Source organism: Notothenia coriiceps, unplaced genomic scaffold, assembly GCF_000735185.1.
Source record: "Notothenia coriiceps isolate Sejong01 unplaced genomic scaffold, NC01 NC01_scaffold00036363, whole genome shotgun sequence".
NCBI lineage: Eukaryota > Metazoa > Chordata > Actinopteri > Perciformes > Nototheniidae > Notothenia > Notothenia coriiceps.
This window is the reverse complement of record NW_011369064.1, coordinates 185201-213024: the sequence shown is the minus strand read 5'-3', so window position 1 is coordinate 213024 and position 27824 is coordinate 185201. Positions and strand designations below refer to the sequence as shown.

Below are 27824 nucleotides of genomic sequence, written 5' to 3'. Positions count from 1 at the left end.
GGATATTTGGCTCGTATGCAACCATGTGGATTGCATTGGTATAATAGTCATGATCGGTATTATAGGTGATTATATATTAGCCCGAAAGACTCACCAGTTATTGACTATAAGGCTAATGTGTTTGGATCACCCACTGTGTGGTATTCAAAAGGCTTTGCAAAATAAAAAACAGAAAACAAACAGCCCAAGCAAAGCAGAGCTGCTATTACTCAGCAGAGAGGAGTGTTATTTTCTTTGCACAGCACCAAATCCTTTAACCAGCGGAGTATGAACATTGGCTGTTTGTAGCCCAACTCAACATCACTGTTTTTGTTGCTTCACTGCCGTTTCCATCATTCAGCCAAATAACATTCAGTGTGTATTGAACTAATGTGCCAAATCGTGGAGTGCCAATAAATAAAATCAAGTGATACACTTGTAGACTAATTAGAAACATTTATCTTCTGTTAAAGTTTTCATCTGACTTATGAAGATGTTTATTCCTTGAAATCCCTGGATTCTCGCAGTTGTGTAAAATCGTAAAAAATAACCGATCATTCCTGTTATTATTTTCAATTTGAGGTTACACCCATGAGTTCGACTCTAAGATGGGCATCTGACAGAATTCTCAAACGAATGACTTCAAGCTCGTTGGCATGTTTACGTTGGCCAGATGTGCCTTGACACGGCTCTGTGATCAGCACTGCTGTCATCTGTGTGATTGTGCCAGGCCTGGTGATGTCTACAACCGTGGGTACATGCACGAGTCCACCCGCCAAACGCAACACTGTACTCCCTCTGCTTTTTATGGAGACCAGTAAACAGATGAAAGGCTACAAGCCATTTAAAGTCAGAGCAGACTCAGTAAGTCCTGCAAAAAAGAATCATTAACTAATGAAGTGAATTATGGTTACGTGGGAGAGTTGGGATGAATCCAAGATGTTTACAGAGACTCTCTCAGGAACAAGGAAAAAGCTAATTGCACTACTGAACTGCTTTCCATAAGACACTGCTGTGCAAACTCGTGCCACTCAAGGTTATACAGCCTTTAGTTTAGACTGAACATATATTGCAGTTTAAAGGGATGAACACAGCATGTTTACATGACTGTGATGAGGCAATGCCAGCTATCTAAGAGAGGCAAACTTATAAAGGTAGTTTGAAAAGCAGTTTTATACTAACTTCACTATACTATTATTTGTACTACCCACCTGTAAAGTTATGTGACTGCATGGTTGCGATGCCATTGTGTAAGACTTAGGCCGATACTGGTTTTGAGGCTTAGAATTCACTTTCATTGCAGAATACAATGACTAAACACTTTCCCATGGATTGATGCGCCAAATGTGTGTGGTCATCAAACAGGTGAAGAAACTGTGAGTATGTTCACACACAAAAACAGGACCTGTAGTTTCATGAACATGTGAAAAGCTGGTTATTGTCCTGGATAATGTCGTCTTTGGGAGTCATTTTATTAAGCCTCCTCACTTTCCTGCATTTATGCCATGAGTGTTTGTACTGACCAAATACCTGTATATATACTTGAAATGTGTTTGTAAATTGCATTGAGAGCTTTGGTTTAGGAACATCATCTTAACATGCTCAGTATTGGAGTTTTTGAATTGCTGTTTTTAATTAAGAGGCTTCACTCAGCTGTAAAAGCACAATGTGTGTGTGTGTGTTGTTCCAACATCTGCAAGGATTACTGGCAGCTTGGACAGAAAAAGTAGAAATGTTCACTTTCAACCAAAACTCATGTTCGGAAACCTGCCTGCTGGACTCAAGTGGCCATCTACTAAAGTGGAAACACCTGGAAGCTGAAGAGGAACTTAAAACTCTGGTAGTCAGACAAACTTGCTTTAAAGACATACATTTGCTGATAATACACAAAATAATCCTGTCACAAAGGACTCCTACAAGGACCCAAATTATGAGGCTCTAAGAGCATTTTAATTGAAAGCAAATGTATTTTAAATTCAATTTATTCTTCTATTTATCTTCAGATTACCCAGGTAACACGCACAACAATAATCCCTTATAAATACAACATTAAACTAATAAAATGTACTCTGTGTGAGACCAAGACTTACCTGGAAGCTAAACCTGTTTTTAATACACCTTTATTGCAAAAGTGTCAGCATCATCAGACGAGAAGATCAAAGAATGACTAATACCAATTATTAAGATAATTGCTTCACATGACATTATGTGCCAAATGTCGGTGTTTTAATCAAACAATTTACAAGAAGTTGTAACATATATACAGGCAAAAACCTGCAAAAACACAATGTGGTTTTACTGACATTCATTAAGAACTCGCCCATTACTGATAACATTTGATAGAGAATCTGAGGCCAAATGCTCACACCATTTCTGTAAAGCTTTGCCTTATTTTCCTAGGTATGAAGTCCAATTTCAAAGCATCTACATTTTAACTCACTCGTTAATTCAGATCAGGGTATTTGTCCATTACTACCAAAGACAAAATCCCTGCTGGCACAGACCCCGGGCTGTGGTGCCTTTTGGGACTGTTTTGTTACGCAGTCACAACTCCTGCCTAAGGCTAATGAGCATGGAGTGAGATGTCCTCTGAGCAAACTGCAAATGCCACCTTCAAAGGAGACACGCAGTGCCCCAGTTTTGTGGCCACAGGGAGCTGTCTGCCAGGACTAAGTTTAAAATTCTCTCTTGTCAACATAAAATATCTGGTAAAAGATTACATGTGGAAGGAGTTAGTGACCTAGAAGGCTGGGACCCAGGGTTGGACTTTGTAAGCTAATATACAGTGTTCATGTTTAATCTTTACAGTGTCTATTATAAAAAAGTACCCAGCATATTGTCACACATTGTCATCAGGCCAGCCGACCCAGACTTGCCCTACTCAGAGGATATTGGTGTCTTTCAGCTGGCAACATTTTCCTGTCGTTTGTTCCCTCAAAGGCTGGAAACAGAGATTGCACTTTCCTAATGAGGAAGTGAGGACAGAACAAAGGCTTTACAGTATGAATGTGATGTCAAGCTTTTTTTATATATCATGCTGTGGCCTTTGGTCAGGCAGTGGCTCAGTCAGTAGGGGCTTGGACTGGGAGCTGTAGGGGCGCCGGTTCAAGTCCCCGACCAGACCTAAAATATGGAGTGTGGACTGCTACTTGGAGAGGTCCCAGTTCACCTCCTGCCCTGCCGTGGTGCCCTTGAGCAAGGCACCGGACACCTCCATTGCTCCGCTGTACAATAGCTGCCCACTGCTCCTAGTACTAGACTCCTGGTACTAGGATGGGTTAAAAGCAGAGAACACATGTCACTGTGTGTGCTGTGTGCTCTGCATGTGTGACCATTACAGAGGGCTTCATCCCTTTCCAATTCTATTGTAATCCTCTGTCAAAAGAGGAGTTTGGGGTTGTGGTTGAAACCAGAAGCAGCCACAACAGAGGACTCTCTATCGACAAACTAAGAAGCCACAGGATTTTAAAGAAATAAATAACCAAGGAGCAAAATACAGGGCTATTGGGATGTTGGTTTACTGAGATATATTCCTATGTTATAATAAGGACTAATCCACTCTATTCATGTATTTTTCTTTTGCTCTTCCTGTCATTATCTCTATCTTACATTCCCTCCAAGAAAGAAAAAGTGGAGTGATTTAGAAAGCCTCCACTGATCATTTAAAGGGTCATGGTCATTTTGGACTCTTCTGCCCAGCAGGAGAGACTTTATAAGCCTGATGGCCTTTGAAGTCCTCAGAACGGCTGATAGAAAACTCTCCTTCCTGATCAAAGAACGAAAGAGACAGGGAAATCTGAAAAATACCATACCTTGCTGGAGCTGTGTGAATGATGATGTATACAGAATAAATACTTATGAGTTACTGTGGATGTTATTTTTTCGTATATAGTTTAGAGTTGCACAAGGAACATTAGGATTATCTGCTGAGGAAACATCTGCAACTTAAGTGAGAGGTTCAGGAGCATTTGATTTAGTCTCAGCTCCCCTAATGTTGTTATTGCCTGAGAATCATTTCCATCGTCAGTGAAGTTACAAATAGAAAGAAGAATCATCTAGAAATGAAACCAAATGAGCTCAGTTACCTCGCAGTGAGGTTGGCTTGACTCTGAAGCATCAGTCATGTGGCTGTTTACGACTCAGCTGACATTTGTCATAATTATCCATGTAACTTAATAATGTATGAAAAACCACTGACGAATCTTATGGATTAGGATCCGAGATTTCCTAGAATTGTGGTGGTGCCAAGAGGGCCTAATTTATGGATTTCTTTGCATAATTCATAAAAAATGACAATATAATGTTCATGATTTCATAAATTGTGACATAATGACTCCCAGCCACATACAGATTTGAATAAACATCAAGTTTTTATATGCAATCCATCAGTCAACTGTTTAATTACATTGGTTGCAAATGTTATTTTTCCTTTATTGAGATCTAAATATTGTTTTTAAACCATTTTCACAGTGCCAGGAAAAATGTTCTATTGAAATTGGAATCAGCCAATCTATAAAGTCTTGTTTTGTTTATCAGAGGTTAAACAGAAACACAAATAAGGACAGATTTAACATTTAGAGTACACACTTTTGTATTGTAATAATAAAACTTCTAAACCTATGATTTACCAAAGCAGAGTTCTGAACTACTGAAAATAAAAGGGGTATTTTTTCATAGGGCATAAGGCATATGATTTTGATAAGCCAATCAAACCAGCGCATGCATCAAGTTATTTTAGAAACAACAGGAACAAACCTAATGTTATTCCAGTCAAAGGGGATATTAATAATCATTTTGATTCAAAAAGTTGAAGTAAAAAAAGTCTGACTTAGTCCTCAAAAGGCCTTTAATGCGAGCCTATGAGTTTGCAGTTTCCAATCGTATGTTAACTTTCTTTGGGTTATCCTTTACCACCCCACTACAAATGACCCATTAATATTCTCCGACGTTTGTTGTTTTTATGTGAATATCCAGAATGGGACCGATGATAAGAGCTGCAGCCATAAGCTAAGTGACTTCAGGTCCTCCGTATCGTTTTCCTTTCATCATCACCGCAGACCTCAGTTGGTTCATTGACCCAGTGATGTCCCTCCAGTATCTCTGCCTCCCAAGATAGAAGCAGAAGACTGAGAGCTGCTCCTCTGTGTCTCCTGTATCTGCGTCACTGACTGATAATCACGTCTTTACCGGCAGCCTTCACTTGATGCCTTATCTCAGCCTGGGTGTGCCAAAAACGGATGCACACCCCCTAACTGGAGGTTGTGTGTGGGGGGGGGGTGTTGGGATCTGGACACTCATCGGTGATCATGCTATCAAAGGTGAGTGTGTCAACAAGTCTCCTCCTTTATTTCAATTTGTACCACACAGAAGAGAGAACATGTGCGTGTGGGATTGTTTTAGTCATACCTACTTGGCATTCTACCCCTTTCAATTTCTCAGGAAAATCCCATAATGCAACTGTTTGTTTAAACAGAACTCGTCAGACAAGATATATTTGACCCATTTTGCGGATGAAGATATACATAGGCCTTTAGTTAGATGCTATTTCTCAAGTCAATACTTGCTTGTGGTATTTAAAATAATGTCACTCTGCTTTTATTCTGCCACAGTAAATCGGCAATTACACATTGTTTTAACTCTTCATTAACATTTTGGGTATACTCCGGCCCCCTGAATTTCATCCAATGCTTCCACACATTACATCAAAGCCTTGGTATGTATAAAGACCTGGATTTCAATTCAAAACGCACCTTACACTACTATATATCTGGAACTAAATAGATATCTAGATACCTAATGCAGCGATCCCTAAAGGGGAACACCACTTTAAATTAAGAAGTCAATGTGGGATTTCCATTGCCTTTCAATAAATAAAGATTCATGACTTTTCCTGCTACTCTTTTAAAGCAAGAAACCAGAAAAGTCTTACATTTGATGTCATCACATATTAATAATGGAGCTGCTCCATAGATATCTGGATTTTGTGGAAGTACAGAATTATTTTGTTTTTGTACTTAAATCAGCTTTTTTTAATCTGTTTTATCCAACCGTTCTGAAACAACAATTCCCCTTAAATGCTCTGTGGAATATATTTCGCAACATATTTGTTTATGGAGCAATTCCAGAACTGGAATCCCAAATCTGAGTTGAATCACTCTACATTTTGGATTCAGGAGAAAATTGGTCATGGTTATATTAATTTTGAGAACAGGAAGAGTTCCCCATTTTAGGTGGTTGTTTCCTCTTAGCCTAAACATGTATTAAGAAACTTTATATCCAAGTTTGCAGGTGCAATCTTAAATGTACAGTATGTGTAATCAAATCCTCAAAAATAAAATATTGACAAAATCAATGTAAGTTATCATCAACATGTATTTTTCAAGTTTTAACTAATTATTAATGACACTTCATTTAAAGTGTGGAATTATCACAACAGACATCAACTCCAAAAAAAGACAAAAACGGCCAAAGACCAGATTTCCAAAAAGGTTCTTTAATAAATAGCGGCAAAATGACTGAGTTTAAAAACATCAGCAGCTCTTTGTGGCGAACACGTGGGACAAGTAACCACCTGAAGAGCTAAAGTATCATTTTGTTTGCTGTTGAATACGATCACCATTTCTGAATACAACAAACAGGGCGCAGGTTAGAAAGAGGGTGACGAGATGACTTTAAGTCACTCCTCAAGAACTCTGTTTACAAATATAGGGCCGAATCGCATAAGAGTTTAGAAAGGTCCTTTTTGTGGGAAACGTCCAACTGGTTGATGCAATTGTGACAAACTGAAAGGGGAAAAATAAATCAGTGTGAAATGTTTGGACAAACAATGTGTCATTTTGATCCCACCAATGATGCCAGAATGTGACCGAGTCTTCTTTCAACTAAATGGCAGATAACAGAAAGCGTTGGCCCCCCCCACACACACACATCCGGAGTAAACATTCCACATTAGCAAACACGAGGACCTGGGAGTCCGCAGAGGGATCTAGACACACTCCTTGGCTATCAGCTCCCCCCTCCCCACACAGGACACATTTACTCTCTCCGTGGCTACGGTGAGTGATGACTGCTCTCTGCTTTGACTTTATCTGAGTGACAATCACTGGAGGTCCTGTTGTGCTTTAGGATCGTACTGTCCATGCCTCGTTGTCTCTTCATTTCCCCAATGTTTCTATTTGTGCTTTTCTGTAGACTGCTACTGTAGGAACAGTATACTAAAAGCCATGACGACACAGCAGCAAGCCACCCACGGACTCTTCCGTTCACCTGGAGCAAAGAAATGACGTAAAGTTGAAAGCAGAATTGCTTTAGCAACATTTCAGCAATATTATGATAAAAACATGTTTCGTAAAACAAGGGGTAATCATAGGCTTACCTATTCGGGCACACTTCCAGAAAATTCCTAGAAGCCTAAAAGAAACACATTGAAAAATGGTAAGCACAAAAAAAGACTCAAATGATTTGACTGCTTTGTGAAAGTGAACCGTCTAATCACTATAATAATAAAATGCTTTGATCTGGTGATACACAAAGTGGAAAAGGGGCTGCAGTTTTAATATGTTGAGGTAGCTACAGTAACTTCAAGTCAGACTCCTGTCCCTGCTTTACAAGAGGACTGTGACCACTTTGGTACAAAAACCCAGACAGCTATCAGATGTCAGTGTCCATGTGAAGCCAGGGGTGCTCACATGGGGAGGGGGGGAAATCAGGCAAATCGTATTATCTCCAGTGACAGCTGAGGGAAACTGGCATTCCAGGCCTTCACTTTTTTCTGAGGCGTTTGCTGGCCTTTGTGAGGGTGGGTGTTTGCAAATCCAGCCAACTTTCAAACTGACCAGATGGGGTCAGCATTTTATTTGTATTTGATTGATTTAGGATAGTCCTGGATTTAAAATGTATTTGTAAATATATCATGTTAATATCTTTTATGTACAACACACACATTCTTCCCCTCAGACTCTAATCTATCCCTACCACACCAGAATCATTTGCAAAATGGGTCAACAAAAATAACAGTTCATTCCTTAGTCAACAAATCTATCAAGAGGGACACTATTAAACCATCCATCTGCCAGTCTCATGTGTTCGTCTGAAGAGGGCGTCCCTCCCTGCTCCAATGGTGTGTGTGAGTGCGTGTGCGTGTTTGGGTGAGAGAGAAGTGTGTGTGTGTGTGTGTGTGTGTGTGTGTGTGCATGTTTGGGTGAGAGAGAAGAGTGTGTGTGTGTGTGTGTGTGTGTGTGTGTGTGTGTGTGTGTGTGTGTGTGAGTGAGTGAGAGAGAGAGAATGCGTCTGGCTGTTCCTGGGCTTTGCCAGACTTATTAGAAGTGAATCATGGAGTTAGTACATCCAAGAATAATAATGATGATTCAGTGTGAAGAACATTTAGGCCTTCTGCCTCTTTACTCGCATCAATGAGGAGCGTCTTATTAGCTGAAAACATAAGCAAGTGTTCTTTAAAGGCAGTTACATAGGGATGGGAAATTGCAGGACTTAGGCTAAAGCTTTATCGCAGACCATTTCTTGTGTTGTTGTTGTTTTTTACCCCAGAGAGAAATATCATTAATGTAAGTTGAAATACAGAAGTGACCACCTAGGAATAAACTATTGTAATGAAGACGTTTATGGGGACGGGACCTTGAAGGATGAAGCCTAATGCATAAGCTTTACATGACAAATCATTTGTGTGTTGAATGATTGCCTCGCCTTGCATTGTCAGTAGCATGCACTGAATGATATGACTGGTGACAGAAAAGCATTACTTTTTAACCCTGAAACTAAGACTTTAATGTAACAAAAATGATTTGGTTATGCAGCTTTTTATAACATGGTCTCCTTGGAAGACATGAAGGCAGGTATTTGAGGGTTCAAATGACTGGAAAGACTTCAATGGCAGCTTCTTAAGTATCGCAAACAGTATCTGATCATACCCGGTCTTGTTCTTGTCTATCAGGCTGGGAGCCAGTGCTCTGATGTAGGCACAGGTACAGATCAGGAGGAGAATCACTGTCAACAGTGACTGGAAGTTGAAAATGGCCGACTGCAAGATGACACAGAATTACATATTTAGTACAGAAAGGATCTAAAGCCCCTTAACATCAATGAGTCATCAAATCCAACACTGATGTAATGCTAGTTGTTATAAGGAATGTTGTTGTACAAGCCGTTCTTCCTGTGTGACAAAGATGTGGGCTGGCTCTGCAGACACAAATGGACTCACACTTGTCAAAAACACTTAACGCCAAATTGAGGAAAAGGAAATAACATGTTTTTCTATATGGTGCCAGTGAAAAATATCCTACAATTTTATGAGATCACTTACCTGCCTAAAAAAGGTATATTGGCATAATACAAATCTTTATCTCATATGGTGATCATGCGCAAAAGAACGAGACTCAATTATGCTCTGTTTGAGTCATTAAAAAAAAAATATATATAAATATAAAACTCACAAGAAATCAGTTAGTTGAAGATTTGTAATTATGATTTTGTGTATTAAAAGCGTATTTCCTAGCTTTTTCCACCTGTGTCAGACAGGCTTCTAAAATGGTAAGCAATTCAAAATGATGATAATATAAACTCATTCACCCACTACATTCATCAGTCATCCTTTCACTGTTTGAGATCTACAATGGAGTACAGGACATCTCACAGACACATCCAAGAACGCTCAAGGAGTCATACATTTATTTAATTCAATGAACTGTTTACTTGTGAAGGTACTCCAACCCTACCAAGGGGCTCTGCAATGATCTTTGATGCAACCAGTCTTGTGACCTCTTTTTTTCACTCACATTAACATGTGCATTCATCCAAGAGTCTCTTTTTAGGTAGTATTCACATAAAATGCTCTCATTTAATCCAGAAATTACCATCTTAAAACTACAATAACTTATTTTAATAATTATAAAATGGGTGATATATTTTTGTATTTTACAATAATTAAACATTATTGTGCATATACAAATTAAATAATCAAGAAGTACATTCATGCATACTTTTTGCTCTATAGCACTAATTATCATCCCTCGAACAGGCTGTTTGTTATTGATTCATGTCTTGTATATGTAGAACGTTGTTGATCAATTGCTTTTCATTACGATTGCAATTCAATAAGTTATTTGTGGAATACTTAAGTTACCTGCAAACCGACAGACTTTTCCTTAAGCCAAACACAGATGCTCTATGAACTATGGTGCATCTACGTGGCAAATTGCGCTGCTGCATTCATAACAATGCTCAAGCATTTGTTCCTTTCTTATGAAACCCTCTCATTGACAGAGAAACGCATCTTAGATGGTGATGTTAACATGTATTGTAACGATATTTAAGCACGGAAACATTCATCTTACAGTTGACTGGCTAAACTTTTAGCCTATTTTAGCTAACCTATGCTAGCGAGATAGTTTAGCATTTACCATACATCCTGCTTTGCATCGAATTTTAGCCGTTAGTTGCTTTATGAGTGTTTCGGGACACTGATTAGACGTAGTGTGTGTGTTAAGGAGTATGCTTAACATATGCTGTACAAGAGCCAAGGCGAGTTATAAATAAAAACAAGCTTACCATTTTTGTCAAGTCAAAGCCACATCACACTTCCTGCTCTCTCGAAGATACGCGACGTAACTAACGTAACTTTACGTGACGTAATTACGCGCTCAACCCCGATTGCTGATTGGCTGAGAACACAGGCGTTGAAGCTTGAACATTCTGTCAAATAATTGCCAACAGGGAGAGAGCTGCAATGATTTCAGATTCATGCAAAAATGCCTTCGTTTGGACATCGCAGTAGTAAGCACATACAATACCGTAAGTCTTTTGGGAAAATATGTAGGTTAAGTGTTTTACCAACACTACAATTGTTGTTAATTCAGTCTGATTTGAGTGAAAACCACTTACATTTGAGAAGCGGATACATAGCAGCACGCTCTAAAACTCGCCGTTCTGCAGTTCAAGGCGTACATTATTATCTCTTACGTTACAACAAACATTACCTTTTTTTCCATTCATGGATGTGTAAAGATACGTTATGGTGATTAAGGTAGTAGAAAGATATTAGGAAAGTAGCAGAGTCAGCATTTGCAGAACCCGGAAGTAGCTATAACGTTATGATTATTTTATAAGGCTGTGAATAGTTCACTTCCAAAAAAACGAAGAAAAAGAAGGCTTCAACCCTAACCCCTAAAAAAAAATCCCTTTATCCAATAGCGAAATGTGAGTCTTTTTCTTATAGGTCCACATAATATACAGTATCTTCCACTCTTTTGGTGACGTATAAATCTGAAATTTTTGTGGTGCACTTTTCCCTCAGAGTTTCACAACATAGTCCCTTCCCTCTAACCAGTCACGGCAGCATCTTGATTCCATTGAAAACATGTTTCATAAATCCCCACCAACCCTTCATTCACAGACACTCCAAGGGAGATCCTCATGTAAGAAGAAATCTGTCAGATTGTTAACCACACATAAATAATGTTTTGCATTTTTTACTGCAATAGTGTGGAGTCTGGACACAACCTTGGTGTAAAAAGAGACAGTCTTCCGATGGATTGCAGGTTTGTAAAAGCAAAAGATAAGCAACACTCACATTGCTCTTCATGTGATTAATTATAGTTTACAGTGGATTTAACTATATAAGCTACATCCCAGTTAATGTCACAATATGCCTTTCTAACTTTTGATACAATACAAAAAAGATCCATATATTCACTACCGGTTTGATAATTCAGGGAATTGTTATAGATTTCTATTAAAAGTAACATATCAGAGTGTGTGTTGAATCACTGTCCGAGAGTCGAGAGAGCAGCTCTTCCTTATGCATTGATACTGCAGAAACTTTGGATCAGTTTCAAATATTCATTGATACTTGCGGGTTGCTAATTCTGATAAAAGTCATCAGAGCATACCTGATAATATTGCAGTCAAATCAAGGCATGATGTATATTCTGTATGTGCAATCATTTAATATTTGAATTGAAAAGAAGATTAGCTCAAACGCTTTTGGAATAACATTCCTTATTCATTGCAGTTAAACCTTCTTTAATAAAGTATAGATGTTTTATTTATTTTAATTAAGCTGAACTGCAGTTTAAATGGTCACATGGATTCTTATCAGTTTTGACCCTAAAACAATATGACATTCAGAATTCAGAACAGATGGTAATAATTTGAATTACGCCACCAAAGTCCTGTCAGAGGTGGTCGTATTATGCATTGGTCTCTTAACTTTTACACAACCGCAATCTTCACTAAGAGTTGCTTTTGTGACTGAGCAGGGGTTTACACTTGCAACTTATTCCTTGGTGAATATTTGAGATATGAAATTACTTGTTATGCGGATAGATAGTGTAGTGGCAATTTCTTATATTACTTTATATGGTAAAACCAAATGATGATATTATGCTGAGAAACTGTTTGGTCAACTCAACCTGTTGTATCACACGGTGGCTTCCTGCCAAGGTCGTACCTGGAGGACGCGGCTCTCCCTATGAGAGCATTGCACGATAACAGTCAGGAGAAAGTCTTATCTCTTTCTTCTCTGCACAGCAACAGTCCTCTATAAAACAAACACTCACATGTTCCCCTGTGTGCACTCCTGCAGACTACTCTGTGAGACATGTACCTTTTTGAAGCGCTTCAATTAAAGAATCAACAAGACAACGCTGTTTGCTTTCACCATTTTGTTATTGATTGCTCTCATTGTACATCTTCACAGTATTGACGAGTCTAAAATATCCACGACAATAGCCAGACATTATATATAACATTATACAGAAGAGCTGAGGACGAGAGGACAACCCTTTGCAGGCTAGTAAAGTTTGTTTAAAAGGAATTCTTTTGTTTAAATTAGTAATATCTTCAAGGTTTTGAATGCAGAGTTAAAGTTAGTGTGATCACTGTTTGGCTTCTCACTCCTATCCTTTGTTGCAAGACATTTAAAATGTCTTTGCGAATAACCAGTGGTACAGTTTCTATTCTCAAAAGTTTCAATAACAGAAGCATATGTGTTCCTTGTGTAATTTCAGTGGAGTTTATATTATTGAAATGTATTAGACGAGTTAACGCACATACCTGTATACTCTTAATTTTCTGTGAACGAGGGTGTGATTGCGTTGCAGCTTGTATTAAATTATTTTGCCGCCATTAGCGCTATTGCTGCTCACAAACAGAATACACATTTCCAAAGATGTTAAATATAGATCTGAAACAATCTTAAATGCTTTTTCTACTATATGGGTTCAAAACATATGTTTGAATTCAATACAGGAATTATGAGCCAATGAGACAAAGAGCAGGACCCTGAACAACAAACACTATATCACAGTCCCCTCGGCGAGCAGCAAAAGTATAAGTAGTAAAATGTCCATGGTCCAATTACAGTAGTTCTTTAAACATAGTGTTTGTGTAAAAGCAAGCATTGGTCAAATTGTGGTCACACACCCTTAACATTTAGGCCTTGATTTATGGTGGTGCGTATTATCTTGGCTTACACCGTTTCTATTTGTCAAGTGGCTTAAATTAGCTAATACGTGATAATAACAATGAACAACAGCGAATGACACAGTCCGTTGCTATTAAGTGCTGCACTGCTTTATTCCCTGAGCGATCATTAGAGTTCTTCTTTAAATCTTGGAGCCATTGTGTTGTAGAAAGCATGAAGGGAAAGTCCAGTGGAAGGACAATGAGAGGAAGACTGGCCTAATTGTCTATAGGCCCATTAAACAGATAGTTAACTGCCTTGGCTTTTCTACTCTCTATGAACTCCTTATTTAAGTCACTATGCATAATTAGAGGCTTTCTTTGTGACTCATTTACCTAGTACTTCCTGCAGTTATGTCGTGCAGTTTTCATATGCGGCAATGTGAAAGAAATGACAATGAAAAGGTTGAGGAAAGAAATTACAGAGGGAGGAAGTTAAGAGGATGAAGGCTGTGTGTCAAAACTGTAGGGGAGCAATCGTTGATGATTTAAGCATTCCTGTGGTTTGGTCCGCCAACTGAGTTACTGAACGGTAAGGCTTTGGGATTGACTTTGAAGGTTTGCGCGGCTCACCATTCCTGACATACAGTGCTGTTTATTTAATTGGAGTGTCCTTCTGTCTTTACCACAGGGTCATCGTCCCTGCGCAACAGATGTTACAGTAACTAATGAGTAGCTGGGCTCACTTTATGAGGTTAAAGTTGAACCCTTCAGCCCCCTCATCTTGTTCATCCCCTTTCGTCCAGCCACACCCCTTCTCAAAGCACAAAGGGTCAACTTTGCTGCAAGGTTTAGTGTGCCAGGGCTCTGCTGAATGTCTCATTTTAAATAACCTTAACCACCTGCTCTGTCAGCATATAGCATGGGGGATGCAAAGAAAGAATAAAATAACAAAACTACGTGCTGTCACGTCCTAACTTGTAACACCGAGTCCGAAGGCGCTCATTTTTCATTTTTGAAAACATGTCCAGCTTAGCTAAGTACCAATTTAGCTGTCCTTTTCCCTGTATCCCCACACACTATGCCCTGTAGTTAAGCAGGGGAGATGTTCAACTCACCTCTCACTTCACGTGGAAGCAGTAATCACGTGTTCTAGCCTAGACATCCGTAATAAAGTAAAAGTTCTCAAGACCCCTGAGAAGAAGAATAGTCAGTACATGTAAGGAACAATGTCATGGATCATATTGAAACCCTTAGATCAACATCGGTTGTAAATGATCTGTTGAACAAAGTCAGCTTCTGGAAGGATACTTAACTTTAACTGCAGCAGTGAATCGGTTTGCCAACGCATAAGGCCTCCGAGGGCAATGTGACATTTAGCAAACAGGCTCGCTCAGCATGTAGAGGAGTTTAGTATTGGCAAATAATGATTTAGTGAAGAGTATGATGAAACATCACTGAATGCTAGGACCCATGACTTGCAGGGCTGTGATCGTCCCTTGCTTGCTATTTTCAAACATTATGGTTCTTCTGGAAATGTTGAATTTTCTCCCTATCTACTATCTAACTTTCCACCAACTGTCCACAAGGTCCAAATCAAGTTTAAGGTTATTATTAATCCCTGCAGCTAAATAATGGTTCAACTTTCTTCTACAGTGTATCATATAGTTTGATTTCTTTTGACAAAGCAATGTGAGTTTGACATGCTTTACTGAGCATACTAGAGGGATGTTTCCAGACTTAAATCTTGTTGTGCAAACTGATGTAGTTTGTGTGATTCAAGGGTATTCAGACTCAATAGATGTACTGTAGATTGTTGGATAGCTCTTCTCTTCACACTGACTAAATTCAAACAACAACTTGGCCTTTTTCGGTATTGTACTTCTATTTATCTTTAATAGCTTGTAATTAACTTGCTGTAGGTCAGGGAGCCCCCAACCCCGCACCAAAAAACCTGCCAAAAACACAGAGAGAGCCCTATTAAAGACACACAGGGACATGTTTTTACCAAATCCAAGAAGTAAAACAATGAGGCTCATTGATGCAACTGGAGGTTCAACACAAACTTGTAAAATCAAATTGGCTTGGTAAGAGGTCCAAATCATGATCCCAACACACGTCATAACCTGAACACAAGGCCACGGACCTGTTTCTGGAAAATGTATTCATTATGGTTAGAGTTTCTCATCTCCTATCTTTGATTTCTGCAGGTCATGAGTGGAATAGTCCAACAGATCTCTGTAGGTGCAGCCACCCCCTACTTCCTGCGAGTGGACTGGGCCGTAGACCTGGGTGCTGGATTCACATTAGCTCTCACCGATGGACACTCGGCGTGGATCGGAGAGGGTAAAGACTTCCCATATGCAAACTCAAAAACAGATGAGGAACCTACAATTGTTGGCTTGTGTGTTCTACAAAGACTTCAATCTTTTGACCATTGATTAGACTAGGTTGTCACCAGGTTAGCATCATCATCAGACCGTCCAAACTGTGGAGGCACCTGGCTGACCCCATCCCACAATATTGTAGCTGTTAGTCCTTAAACAGAGGGACAGCAGTGACCTTGTTCCATCATCCTTTCCAACCTCTGTGCTGCAGCTTACAGGTGTAGAAAGTAGATTAAACTCTACAAGGCTTGTCTTTGTATGTGCAAGTCAATTTTCTCTCTGTGTGTGTGTGTGTGTGTGTGTGTGTTTGTGTGTGTGTGTTGTAACATATGCACATTAGTACCTTTTCTCTGGAAGGACACCTGGAACTTAACTGCTCTCTAGTTTTCTATTGCCGTCCATCTGCAGAGTTGACAGGCAGAGATGGGGTTGTGACAGCTATGTGCGGGCTTCTGGGTCGTCAGTGTTTCTGTGTTTGATGTGTTAATTGGGACCCTGAGCCCCGTGTGAGCAGCTGTGCAACAGCTGATGACATTCCCCTCGGTTTCTCCGAACGCTTCCTTTTTAAATCTGCTTTCACATGTATTCACACATTGCCACATAATTAATGTTTATAGCTTTGCTCTGCAGTCTGCCATCACCTCTTTGCTTTTCTCTCAACTGAACACTTGAAAATGATGCAAAAATGAGAAAAATGCCTTTTATTTGTGTTCAGTTTCAGAAGATGAGGTGACAAAAGAAGCCAACGACTTGGGAGCCACAAGGGACAGATATGTTGAGGATCTTCTTCAAGCGCTAACAGGAGGAGGAGGAGGAGGAGGAAGTGGAGGAGGAGGAGGAGGAAGGAGAAAAGGAGACAAGGCTGTGTATTCATTCCACGTCACAACAGATCACTGCCATCTCTCATATCAGAAGATCTGTAATGACATCTCGGTGAGCAAAAGCTTTGGGTAGATTCATATTATACCGTGTTATAAAATCTTCAAGGTTAAAAATATGGTCTAGTGGACAAAACCTTTATGTATTTAGGTTTTAAAGGTCATATAAGAGACAAGGATCAGCAGCTTGAAGGCTGTTTTCAGAGAGACAACAGCACTGCTTAAAGTGCATGGCTCATTTTTTATATTTATATCGGGCTGCTGCTTGAGCACAGCAGTGTCGTCAATGCAGAGGGGAATGGTAAAAACAAAGTAGGGTTGATTTAAAAGATAAAAGAAAAAAGAAAAAAAAGGGTGTACCGGACTTAACTTCGGCTGCAACGCAATTAAACGTTATCTGGCATGTTGTCGCCTATGCGCAGTTCTGAACAATTGCTTTGTAACGTGAATGACATTATTCTTCAAAAACGTTCAAACATATTCATTTATATTTTATTATCTGTAGTTTGATGACACTGACTGAAATTGTTTCACTGTTTTGTTTCATTGTTCAGTGATAGATAACACATGTCGTACCGAAAGACGTATAGCCTACTCATTAATTAAAGGTGGTTTAAGGAATCTATACCTACAGATTAGCTCTAATGCATTTGAATGATGTCAATCTATCAGTACTTCACCCTAAATTCCACATCATGCACTCCCCTGTGTCTCTGTCCCCTCAGGTTAAACGCATCTCACGACAACTAAATAGAAAGAAAGTCTTTTTTTTTTTTTTTACAGGGGGCTGTTAAAAGGATGAGGTTTATATTGTCCCCACATTAAAGCAGAATTAGAATGGCTTGGTTGCCTTCAGGCCACTTTGGAAAAAGCCAGAGATAGGAATCATTCAGTCGTCCAATAGCAATAAGGCAGTTGTCTAACGGCCACAGCTCATAAACATTTGGGGAAAAAGGTTTGCTGATTGAAGATTTGTTAAATGGTAAGGTGGAGCTAGCTTGAGTTAATGTAAACAATTGGTTCCCCACATAAAAGCGCATCTTTTCTTGAATTGATGTTGTCTCTGACAGAAACATACATGACTAGCTGTGCTAAGGGGATTCTTGCATAGCTCAGAGTGAGTGACAGGTTGGAAGGAGTACAGGTCATAGTGCTTCCAATTGATTTGGTGTTACTTTTCGTGAGAGGATGCTTTTGCCTCCGGGAGGCAGGTCACCAGGGGTCCTGGGACTGATGTGAAGGCAACAGAGACCAGAGGGTGAAGGCCAAGGGGGTTAGGAAAGCTAGAGACCATAAAACTCTGATTTATGAACAGGACAGTCCCATCTAACAATCTTAGACAACAGTTGATTAGAGTCGTATTCTTTTCTTTCCCCAACTCCCCCTGGCTCTCTTTTTGTGTCGGTGAGTGTTGGGTATACAAGTGTGCCTCTATGTGTGCATGTTTCCGTGTCTGGACATGTGCAGAGTGCAGACATACTGTGTCTCTTAGGTGAGACAACCAGGCTATTGGCCTTTGACATTCTTCACAAAACAATTATTTTTGATGGGACATTTGAAAGATCATCTTGATAATGAAATGATAAATGGATCAAGAAACAAAAGAACAAACATTTTAAGCAATACATATTTTGTTGTGTTTTTATGCCTTCTCTTTCACACTGAGAAACACACACAGGGCTTTCTTAATGGAATACAAGATAATCAATTTTGACTTTAGTTTGCAATGGATTTTTAATGCTTTGATTTTTGTAACCCTTTATTAAATCACTTTTAGATCTGATTACATCACCAACCACAAGAGCGACTCACAAATATACAGCAGCCATCATTTGACTATTGTATTCCAAATCAAACAATTTCAAAGGTGACATAAATCATCTCTCTCATTTGTGCAGGGGGAAGCCAAAAGGAGCAACTAGACCACACAAAATATAATTGACAGTTGTCCAAATTTGTCCAGCTCCCAGTCTGCTTTTCAAATATGTATTTAATGCTCATAATGTTGCTGAGAGTACTCATCACTGTGTGTGTGTGTGTGTGTGTGTGTGTGTGTGTGTGTGTGTGTGTGTGTGTGTGTGTGTGTGTGTCATTGAGTGCTAACTACCACTTTTGCTTAACACCTGCTTCTTTTTTTTCCTGCTCTCCTTCTTTCTCCTTTTTTCAACACGTTAGAGGTTCAAAAGTGGAACATATTTTCCCAGCCAGAAATTACCAAAAGTTTCCTTCGGGATTGGGAAAAAATAGGCTGGAGACAAAACAGGTGGCAAACTTACCCTGACATTAATATTTTATGAATATGACCCCAGAGGTTGTAATGATGAATGCCATTTGGGTGTTCCTCGTTAAATTGCTACTAAGCAGGTGTTTTACATTGCCAAGTCAGAAATTATCTCCTCCTTAATGTCTGTTTGAGTAACAATCTGTCATTGATGGAGAACTAAATATTTTAGTTCTGACACTTGCTTAAACAGACACCTAAACTTCTAAGGACTTTGAAACATGTTATTAGAGTTAAAGGATCGTCTCTGTCTGTAGAGAGTTTTAGAGATGTTCCCTTACACAAGTTGATTACACAATAGGAGCACAGTATGTAAGTTTAAGGCCTGGCAGACTTTATTTGACATTATCAGTTAATACCTGTGTTGCCTCTCTTTTAGTTTTCAAGAACAAACAGGAAAATGCTATCAAGCCCTTTGACAATAAGCATGATGGTCACACACATGTTGGAACAGGGATCCAGAGGCTTCCTATCATTTTATGAATATTGTCCCTCTGTGTTTGAGAATACTGAGCTGCACATTTCTCACTTCAGACTGACTTTCGATCCAGGGAGACAGAGGCTTTAATGCTTTCCAGTTGTGGCAATTCAAGCCACAGGATTCTGGATGAGTCTGGGTGAAAGCATGTGACACTGATTGTCAATGTTTTATGTTTGTCAAAAAGCACTTGTGTTATTGTTCACTGGGGATTCCAGCTGTGCAGCATTACGCCACAAGTCAATGTTTTTATGTTATGATTGAGTTATCCCAAATGATGAAGTGTGAAGTTTACAATACATGCTTGTTTTGAATGTGTTTGTTCCTTCACAGCATTTGAGGATTGTAAACACAAACAAAAATGTGTGGGCCAAAAGCAAAAACCTTACATATACAATTATAATAATACTTTTAGCAACTTTAATGTGGCTCGTTTTTCTCTTCCCTTTCTTCACGAAAGTATACATTATTTTTAATTGTTGAAGTTCACCTCTTTTTTTAATTTTTTTTACATTTAGCAGCATTTCTACAATGCTTGGTGGCAGATGTTTCTTTCTCTCAACTTTTGTGTCCTACACCAAACACCATCCAGTGCCATGTGTATATAATAGCATGCCTCTGTGGATTTTAAAAACAAATAGCTATATTACTGGCACCGAACTGCAGACATTGGAGATCATCATGGTTTCCTTTTATATTTAAAAAAAACAGTTATTTCGTCTTCCAGTGTGGTGGCCAGCCTCTGATCCTCTGTAAATTGAGACACAACTCATTGCGGTATTGAAACAGTTGTGATACAGGCATATATCATATTAAATATCAATCTAAATGTACCAGAGCCTAAGGTTATGTTTTCAAACGTTAAATTGTTTATCGAAATAACTTTTTGAGGGAGGTCCTTTTAGTCAGCTAGTAAATCTATAATTAATATGAAACCATTATAACATAAGACCTTCCCTTTATGATTGTTTAATGCATTCTGTATGCTTTAGTAAAAGAGCACCATCTGCCTGCAGCTGTTTTCATAAGCCCAGTTAACCCATTATGGGTGCTGCAAATCCCATGTAGTGGCCAAATAGTTTTTATTGTGGTTTCAGACATATTATCTATGGTTACATGTTTTTTTCTTTTTCTCTTAGATCAGTTAATTTGCTGGTTGAGAGATGCATATAGGCCTTGTTTTAAATGTCATTGAGCCAAGTATTCTAGGCAGATACCTGAGTGATCTTTGACAATTTTCTGCCACTATCTGCTCTGGTACTTTGCCATCGCTTGCCCTGTGTTTACGGGAACATGCAAGTTATCTGGGACCGTCTGAGTGCTGTCGCCCCTCACCTCCTGCTCTTTATCTGCCTCACGCCTCTGCTCGGCGGGCGATGGAGCTGATGGGACAAGTTGATCTCCGCTCTATGCCCACACTTTCCATTCTGAGCACCCTTGCCCATCCTTGAACACTGTGTCTTTGTCATCACGCTCACACTGCCCACTCTTTTCCCTAGACAAAATAATTTTGCCATCAAATGAAATGAGCTAACAGTAAAAACAATATCATTTTAATCAGCTTCCTTTTTGTCAGCTACTGTTTGAAACCTTAATCTATAAATTCCAATGATGGCAACTGACTTTTATATTATTGATTACTGCATATTGATTAACGGGGTCTTTGTCCTCTGACCTATCGTAGATTTGGTCTCCATTGATGTGTTGGACAGTGTAAAAGGAAAGCTTTGTGTCCTCTGTGCTCACATTGTGGTGTGGTATCTTTTTCACTTGGCTGTAGTTCTTTTGGCTTTGTCCTCCACACCTACGTCTCCCCTCTCCACGGGTTTGACCTTATGATCTGGCTAGCTGTCTGGTGATGCACACAAAAACAGATTGTTAGACCACGCCCACATTGGACCTGGCTGTAATGTAGGACAAACTTAACCTAAATCCTGGAAGATTTTACATTCACATGTTTTGCTAAGTATACAATGTAGTCTCTTTTGTTACATTTTCATCCAAAAAAGTAGTTTTACAGTTTTACAAAGACATGCTATCCATCTCAGATATATTAAGAAAGCATTGATCTTTGTATGTAAAAAATCAGCCCGTCCTGTCAAATAAGGGTCATATGTTTAATCTTGATAGAGGCTGAAAAACCAGCAATGAACAGTTTTGTAGTTTCTTAAGTAACAGTAGAAAAATGTGGCAGTGGGTCGTGGATCAGAGTCAAACAGTCTGACCTCCCACACCTTTCTGGCAACAGTGAGCAGACTGACCTTTCTCTGTATCTCTGTTTCTCAGGAGGAAGGCAACAGCTCAAGAAAACAAAGCTATCTTTCCCTTTCCTGTCTTATAACAAATATATTTAATCAATGAAAAAACAACATTTACTACTATTTGACACTGGTATGTAAAGTTCAGAATGCTGCTTGCCTGCTTTTCCAGATTTATATTTTGTTTAGTTCTTGTTTCCTCTTTGCTTGCTGCACAGTAAGATAAAGGTAAACTTTTGGTCATCTGGAATTCACATGTTTACACTGCAGGAAGTCTTCTAAGAAACCTTGGAAGTAAAGACATTTAAACACACAACCTTTTGGTATATCAAAGAAGGAGCAGAAGAAATAAACAGCAGCCTCAGTTTCATCAATGTTAATCCAGTAAATAAAGGTTGTGTCTTCAGCAGTTAACATCTCTGTATCTGGTGTCTTAAACTGGTAATACCATGTTAACACGCCGGTTAGGAAGATTTATGATCTTGAACTAGGTCAGTGGGTAAAACTTTGATGACAAAGTTTAACATATGACATGTTAATGTACAGTACATGTAGGACATTACACGTTTCTTTGAAGTGTGGAAATATTAGTGTATTCAGCATGTCAGAGCCCAAAGCCTTAACATTATACGTTCTCATGTGGCTGATTTATTGCCAAATGACTTTCCTCTGGCGGCAAAGTGAAGATTGAGGCACATGTAGTAAAAGGGGGAGGAGGGATTTTGAAATAAGATCAAAGCTTTCACAGCTATCACAGCCTCCTATGTGTGCATATAATAATTTGTAGCCTACATAGTGTGCAAGTTAGTATATCTTTGAAGCTGACGTGATGACATTGAAAAACCATTCAAACTAATAATTATGAGGCGCTCATGAGGCATTCTTACTGGGCCTCTTCCTACACCAATCTAGCTGTCTCCTAATAATAGTGGACCATCTTGCACAAACACTGAATCACTATGCCAAATTGCAGATGACTTAAGAGGCTCAGTGTCACACGAGCGAGGAGCCTGCACCGTATCACAGTGACATCTTGATGTTCTTCTAGATCTTTTATGAGTTCTCGTGAAGCTCATCCTCTTTATTTCCTGGGTGGTCTCCTCTATGTCCCGATCCTATCAGGTCGACTTAAATCACTGATTTTATTTTTGATTTGATCAGCCCGGGTGCAGTAGCACTGAAAAAGCTCTATCACTATTCCAAAGTACTTTTTTTACAGAATTATTTCTTCATCTTTATTGATGTTATCCTGGAATTATAGGCCACTGAAAGGAATCATTACCTTTAAGGCTGTCAGTAGTCAGAGTTTTAGACCATTACTCATTTTTTGATGAGTGATCCCTGGTCTGCTCTCTCATCTCGTGCTCAAAAAACATGTGAGGCACATGAGCCCCTGTGCTCACTGTGTGCGTTTTTCTTAATGCAGAGAGCAGTAAGGTATTGAAGGTTATCCAAGCCCCTAAAGAGAAGAAGAAGACCACATGTAAAAAAGGCAAGTCTACAGACACACTAATGGCTCTGTTTGTAGGGACAGTGGTGCTTTAAACTAAATGCTAGCTTTAGCATGCTAACATTTTAACAGTGACAAAGCTAAAAGCTGACTTTTTAGCATGTTTGCTAAATTAGCTTATGGTGTTATCATTACTTTTGCAAAACACAAAAGATATCTTTAGCTGATTCGTCTTGCTAATTTGCTCTTGGTTTCATTCAATATAAGCAGGGTATTTCAAGCATTAAACAATGGAGACACGTTTGTATTGTTAGGGACAGAGAGACACTACCAAAGAAAAAGGTAGGGAAGCTGTTGCAGCGATGTGAAGCAAAGGTCCACTTAACATGTCCAGGTTCAACACTGGAGGGGAAAGCAGCTGTGTGGCCTGCCAGGACAGAACTGGCACGGGACAAAAATGACAAGTATTTTATGAGAGCTTTTGAAGATGGCGGCTTTATTACATTGGGTCGGCGACCCCGACATAGCCCAGAGAAGATTTAGCACCTTGTCACCTTCTGGTTTCCCAGTGCATTATGAACAATACCTGTGTGCCCGTGTACTCATGAGTTCTTGTTATTGTGTGTGTGCGCATTTGTAGAATCTCCAAGACGACAATCAAGCAAAGCTATTTGAACATTGGTGTGGGCGTGGCAGCTTTGATGTGCACACTTCAAGTTGACCGCTGCTTCTGAGCTTCAGTGTTTTTTCTATTGAATGATAGCTGTTTTCTGTAGATTAAATCCTATTTTGCCTGTTAAAAATCTGAGTGCCACAGTGGAATTTAGAAAATGTTACGCATAAACTAAATATTTGGAATCTTCCGCAATTTTCGGTCGCTCGCTGCAATGCCTGAGCCCTGCTTTGGGACTTAATGCCAAAATGTAAACCGAATGAGGAATGTTTTATGACATCTGAAGCCTGTCTGTGATTCCAAAGATTCACAGACAAGATACAACAGAGAGGAAACTGTGAACGATCTTGCATGATTTACTGGTGACTAATGAATGCATCCTGTATTTCAACAAGACCGAAGAAATACCTCGACTTTAAAAGAATCCCCCACTCACATCTTCTTGGAATGACGTTAAGGTGTAAATGCTTACTCGTTTTGAACTGTAAGCAGAAGAAGCTTGTTTGGTTGTGATATTATTGGATCAATACATTATTATATGAATTAAGTACTTTTTCAAGATTGGAGTGCTACATGTGGTTTTCCCAGGTAACTTCCCCCAGTTTTTCATAGAGGAACCCCTGGTACTAAAGTAGGGCTGCAACAAACGACTAATTTGATAATCGATTAATCTATCGATTAATGAAACGATTAATCGATTATTCGGATCGTTAAGGTTTTAACTGTACTACTACTTATATCGACACTGCTTATCGATCCGGTCCTTTTAACGATGGTATTAACGGTTCTTTTGACAAGAAATAAGGTAAACTAACTAAACAAATTGTGAACAAAACTAACATTGCTTTTTATTTTAATTAAATACATAATATTTCACATCAAAAGAAACAACAATGTTTTAACAAATCATATTAAATAATGTGATGACAGAACTGTAAACAGAATAGCTGAAACTTTAACAAAATAACTCAGATACCTCTAATCATTAACCTATGTTTTTATAACTGAGTTAACTCTGTGTGTTGCTGCTAGCATACATAACACCTGACGTGGAAACGTTACTCGTGGACGGGGTTACCGAGCTGCTAGAAAGACAGTCGAACCTGGTGCATTCCTCCGTCTGAATGTGGTGCACTTTTGCTAAATGTTTAGACAAATTGCTCGTGTTACCGCCCTTATATGATAAACTGTTATTGCACTTTTGGTAACGAGCATTGTCCACATCGAGACGGCTAAAGTTTAACCACACCTCGGAGCGCGTTCTCTCCGCCATCTCCTGCGTGTGTGTGTANATAAAGAAAAATCAGAAAGTATTGACATGTAAACAAAGAAAATGACGCAGGCCAACACTGAATACGTGACGTGGATCATAACTATTAGCAATTAATAGATCTGCGTCATTTTCTTTGTTTACATGTCAATACTTTCTGATTTTTCTTTATTTTCTTTTGTAAAGATGTGCAACGCGGATGTAAAGAGAGTGTTGTTTTGGTTCTCAGGTATGTTTGTGTTTGTATTTTGTGTGGTTACTAAAAAATAAGATTTTCTTGGTCATTTAATAATTTCTCATTGTATAAATAAGCTAGTATGTATAAATAAATACTAGGGACACTGAAGTGAGCACTGCTGAGGATGTGCAATGCGGAGGTAAAGAGAATGTTTTTTTTGTTCTCAGAATAAATGCCAGAAAAGACACCCAGATGCTTCGCTGTCGTTTCCTGATCATAACAGGTCGCTTACGGTTGTGAACCGTTAAACATGTTACAATGCATAAGTTTCAAATCGAGAGACTGAAACTGTATTTTCCTTTACCGTTCTGTTTAAATTTCACAATACAGTTAATAGTCATATTATGTTTGATATTATTATGTTTTATTAACTACACCACTGGTTTTTTACCCCGCGCCTCCTAGTAGTTAAAGCACGTTATTGAATTTTGTTGTTGAAGACGTTTTATTTGACGAAAACATTTAAATGTTAAGAGTAGCCTACATAAGAAATATAGAATAGAAAATATCAAGAAGATACTGTAGTGATCTCTACAATAAAACAGTTTAGTGCAGGACGTCCAAAGATATTAACAGGAGGATGTGCAAAACAGACAAACTAATAAGGCTTTATTTAAACATTAAAGAATACTTTAAGTTAAGGTCTTCTTTTGAATAAGAAAAAAACNGCCGTATTAAATGTTCAAATGATTTAACAGCTGATTATCTGCAGTATCTCATCAAAAACTAAAAAAACAATCAGGTTTATCCTTTGTTAATATACGACATTTATTTGGGTTTAGAATTGGTGTACAATGCTGGTTGTGTGCTTTTGTTTCCCATAGGTTTTTGCTCTTTTCGTTTCTGAGAGCCCACCATTCATATTTTTCAGCCCCCCCGGAGAGATCGAGCGTTTTGCATAGGCCTGAAAACATCGGATTGTTTTACGCGTTGTAACCATTTTATATTTGGAGTGCTGTCCGATTTGGTAGATAGCGCTTATAAGTTTACACCATAACGGGTGCCGCACAGCCTGGGCGATACGGAACAGGGCGGGATTTGTTTGTTTGTAGCTTCTTGTTAAAAGATCATTATTTACTGAACTACCTTTTCGCAACTCCTCAACCCAGTTGACTTGTTACCAGGGTCTATACAGGCTCATGCGTGACACATGCCATTAAGCTCAGATGTGTGAGAGACTGAAACTGCTATTTTTCCTTTACCATCTGGTTCTGTTTTAATTTCACAATAAAGTTAATAGTCACATTATGTTTGATATTATTATGTTTTATTCACTACACCACTGTTTTTTTTAACCCGCGCCGCCTAGTGGTTAAAGCACGTTATTGAATTTTGTTGTTGAATAAGTTTTATTTGATGAAAACATTTAAATATCAACAGTAGCCTACATACAATATTGGGGGAAAGTAGAAGGCATGATAGAAATATAGAATAGAAAATATCAAGAAGATACTGTAGTGATCTCTACAATAAAACAGTTTAGTGCAGGACGTCCAAAGATATTAACAGGAGGATGTGCAAAACAGACAAACTAATAAGGCTTTATTTAAACATTAAAGAATACTTTAAGTTAAGTTCTTCTTTTGAATAAGAAAAAAACTTTTGGGTTATCCACAGATAAATATGAAGTCTGACAAAGTACTTAACGTCCAATATATTGCATAGTTTATTTTGGCTCTTGACAATCACCTACCCTGAATTTGACTCAGGTGTAACTAAAGTCTGATTTAAGGGTTGTTTATATTTCACATCATTAATCAGAATCTGCAAAGTAACTAAAATAAATGTAGTGGAGTAAAAATACCAGGTTAACCTCTGAATTGTAGTGGAGTAGAACAAAGTAGTATGCTGCTGTAACACAAACATTTCCCAACTTGGGATCAATAAAGTATATCTTATCTTATCTAAAGATGATCGATGGCTACTGTCATATTTGCAAAATGTGCCTCTGAACCTTGACAAGTGCATGTTTCAGGCTTATCAATGAACAACAGGAGGGGTCACAGACATAAGACCAGCTGTTAAATAAAGCTCTTCTGACCTTAGGTGTCATGTGGGTATATGAATTCACCCATTTATTAATTATATGTTTTAAATTTGATAACACCACTGTGTTTCGTATCCCCTAAACCTCCAGGGTGTACACAGTTTAATTCTGGCAACTTTTAATTGTGGGAAATACGAAAACGTCTTTTAAAACTACAATTCCCAGTCCTACTAGTTTACAGCCAGTGAAGAAAAGGGTCCTCTTTGTCCATTTGTATATTACACAGTATATCATGGGAAAGCAGACATTTAAAGTTTTTTCCTGTTGTAAATCACTGGAACTATTTAATTTGTATGTCACAGAGGGTGGAGAAAATGAAAACTCATGCGCTTACCAAAAGTAAAAAAAAACAACAACAATGAAAGCAGACACATGGAAAAGCCCTTCATGCTGAGTAGCTATTGTTACAAAGCACCATATGAACAAGAGAAGGGCTCAGAAAGAGGAGATTACAACCCACAAAGTAAGT

General features: G+C 38.7%; 2 protein-coding genes across 2 annotated transcripts; one reads left to right on the top strand and one right to left on the bottom strand.

Moving 5' to 3' along the window:
• Positions 1-6452: 6452 nt before the first annotated feature.
• On the bottom strand, positions 6453-10635 carry tmem167a (transmembrane protein 167A). Its single transcript, XM_010792170.1, has 4 exons — positions 10543-10635; positions 8907-9016; positions 7355-7389; positions 6453-7245 (listed from the first exon to the last, which is right to left on the bottom strand). The coding sequence occupies exons 1-4, from the start codon at positions 10543-10545 to the stop codon at positions 7175-7177; spliced, it is 219 nt and encodes a 72-aa protein (XP_010790472.1). The 5' UTR covers positions 10546-10635; the 3' UTR covers positions 6453-7174.
• Positions 10636-10648: 13 nt separating this feature from the next.
• xrcc4 (X-ray repair complementing defective repair in Chinese hamster cells 4) lies at positions 10649-18582 on the top strand. Its single transcript, XM_010792176.1, has 5 exons — positions 10649-10785; positions 11475-11531; positions 15606-15741; positions 16498-16715; positions 18559-18582. The coding sequence occupies exons 1-5, from the start codon at positions 10735-10737 to the stop codon at positions 18580-18582; spliced, it is 486 nt and encodes a 161-aa protein (XP_010790478.1). The 5' UTR covers positions 10649-10734.
• Positions 18583-27824: the final 9242 nt, after the last annotated feature.

Coding starts and splice junctions, on each gene's coding strand:
- tmem167a (XM_010792170.1), bottom strand. Junction 7,390..8,906: donor ATAGACAAGAACAAGACCGG/GTATGATCAGAT, acceptor TGTTTCTTTTAG/GCTTCTAGGAATTTTCTGGA. Junction 7,246..7,354: donor CTGGAAGTGTGCCCGAATAG/GTAAGCCTATGA, acceptor TCTTTGCTCCAG/GTGAACGGAAGAGTCCGTGG.
- xrcc4 (XM_010792176.1), top strand. CDS start 10,735: ATGCAAAAATGCCTTCGTTTGGACATCGCAGTAGTAAGCACATACAAT. Junction 10,786..11,474: donor TAGTAAGCACATACAATACC/GTAAGTCTTTTG, acceptor TTACTGCAATAG/TGTGGAGTCTGGACACAACC. Junction 15,742..16,497: donor CTCGGCGTGGATCGGAGAGG/GTAAAGACTTCC, acceptor ATTTGTGTTCAG/TTTCAGAAGATGAGGTGACA.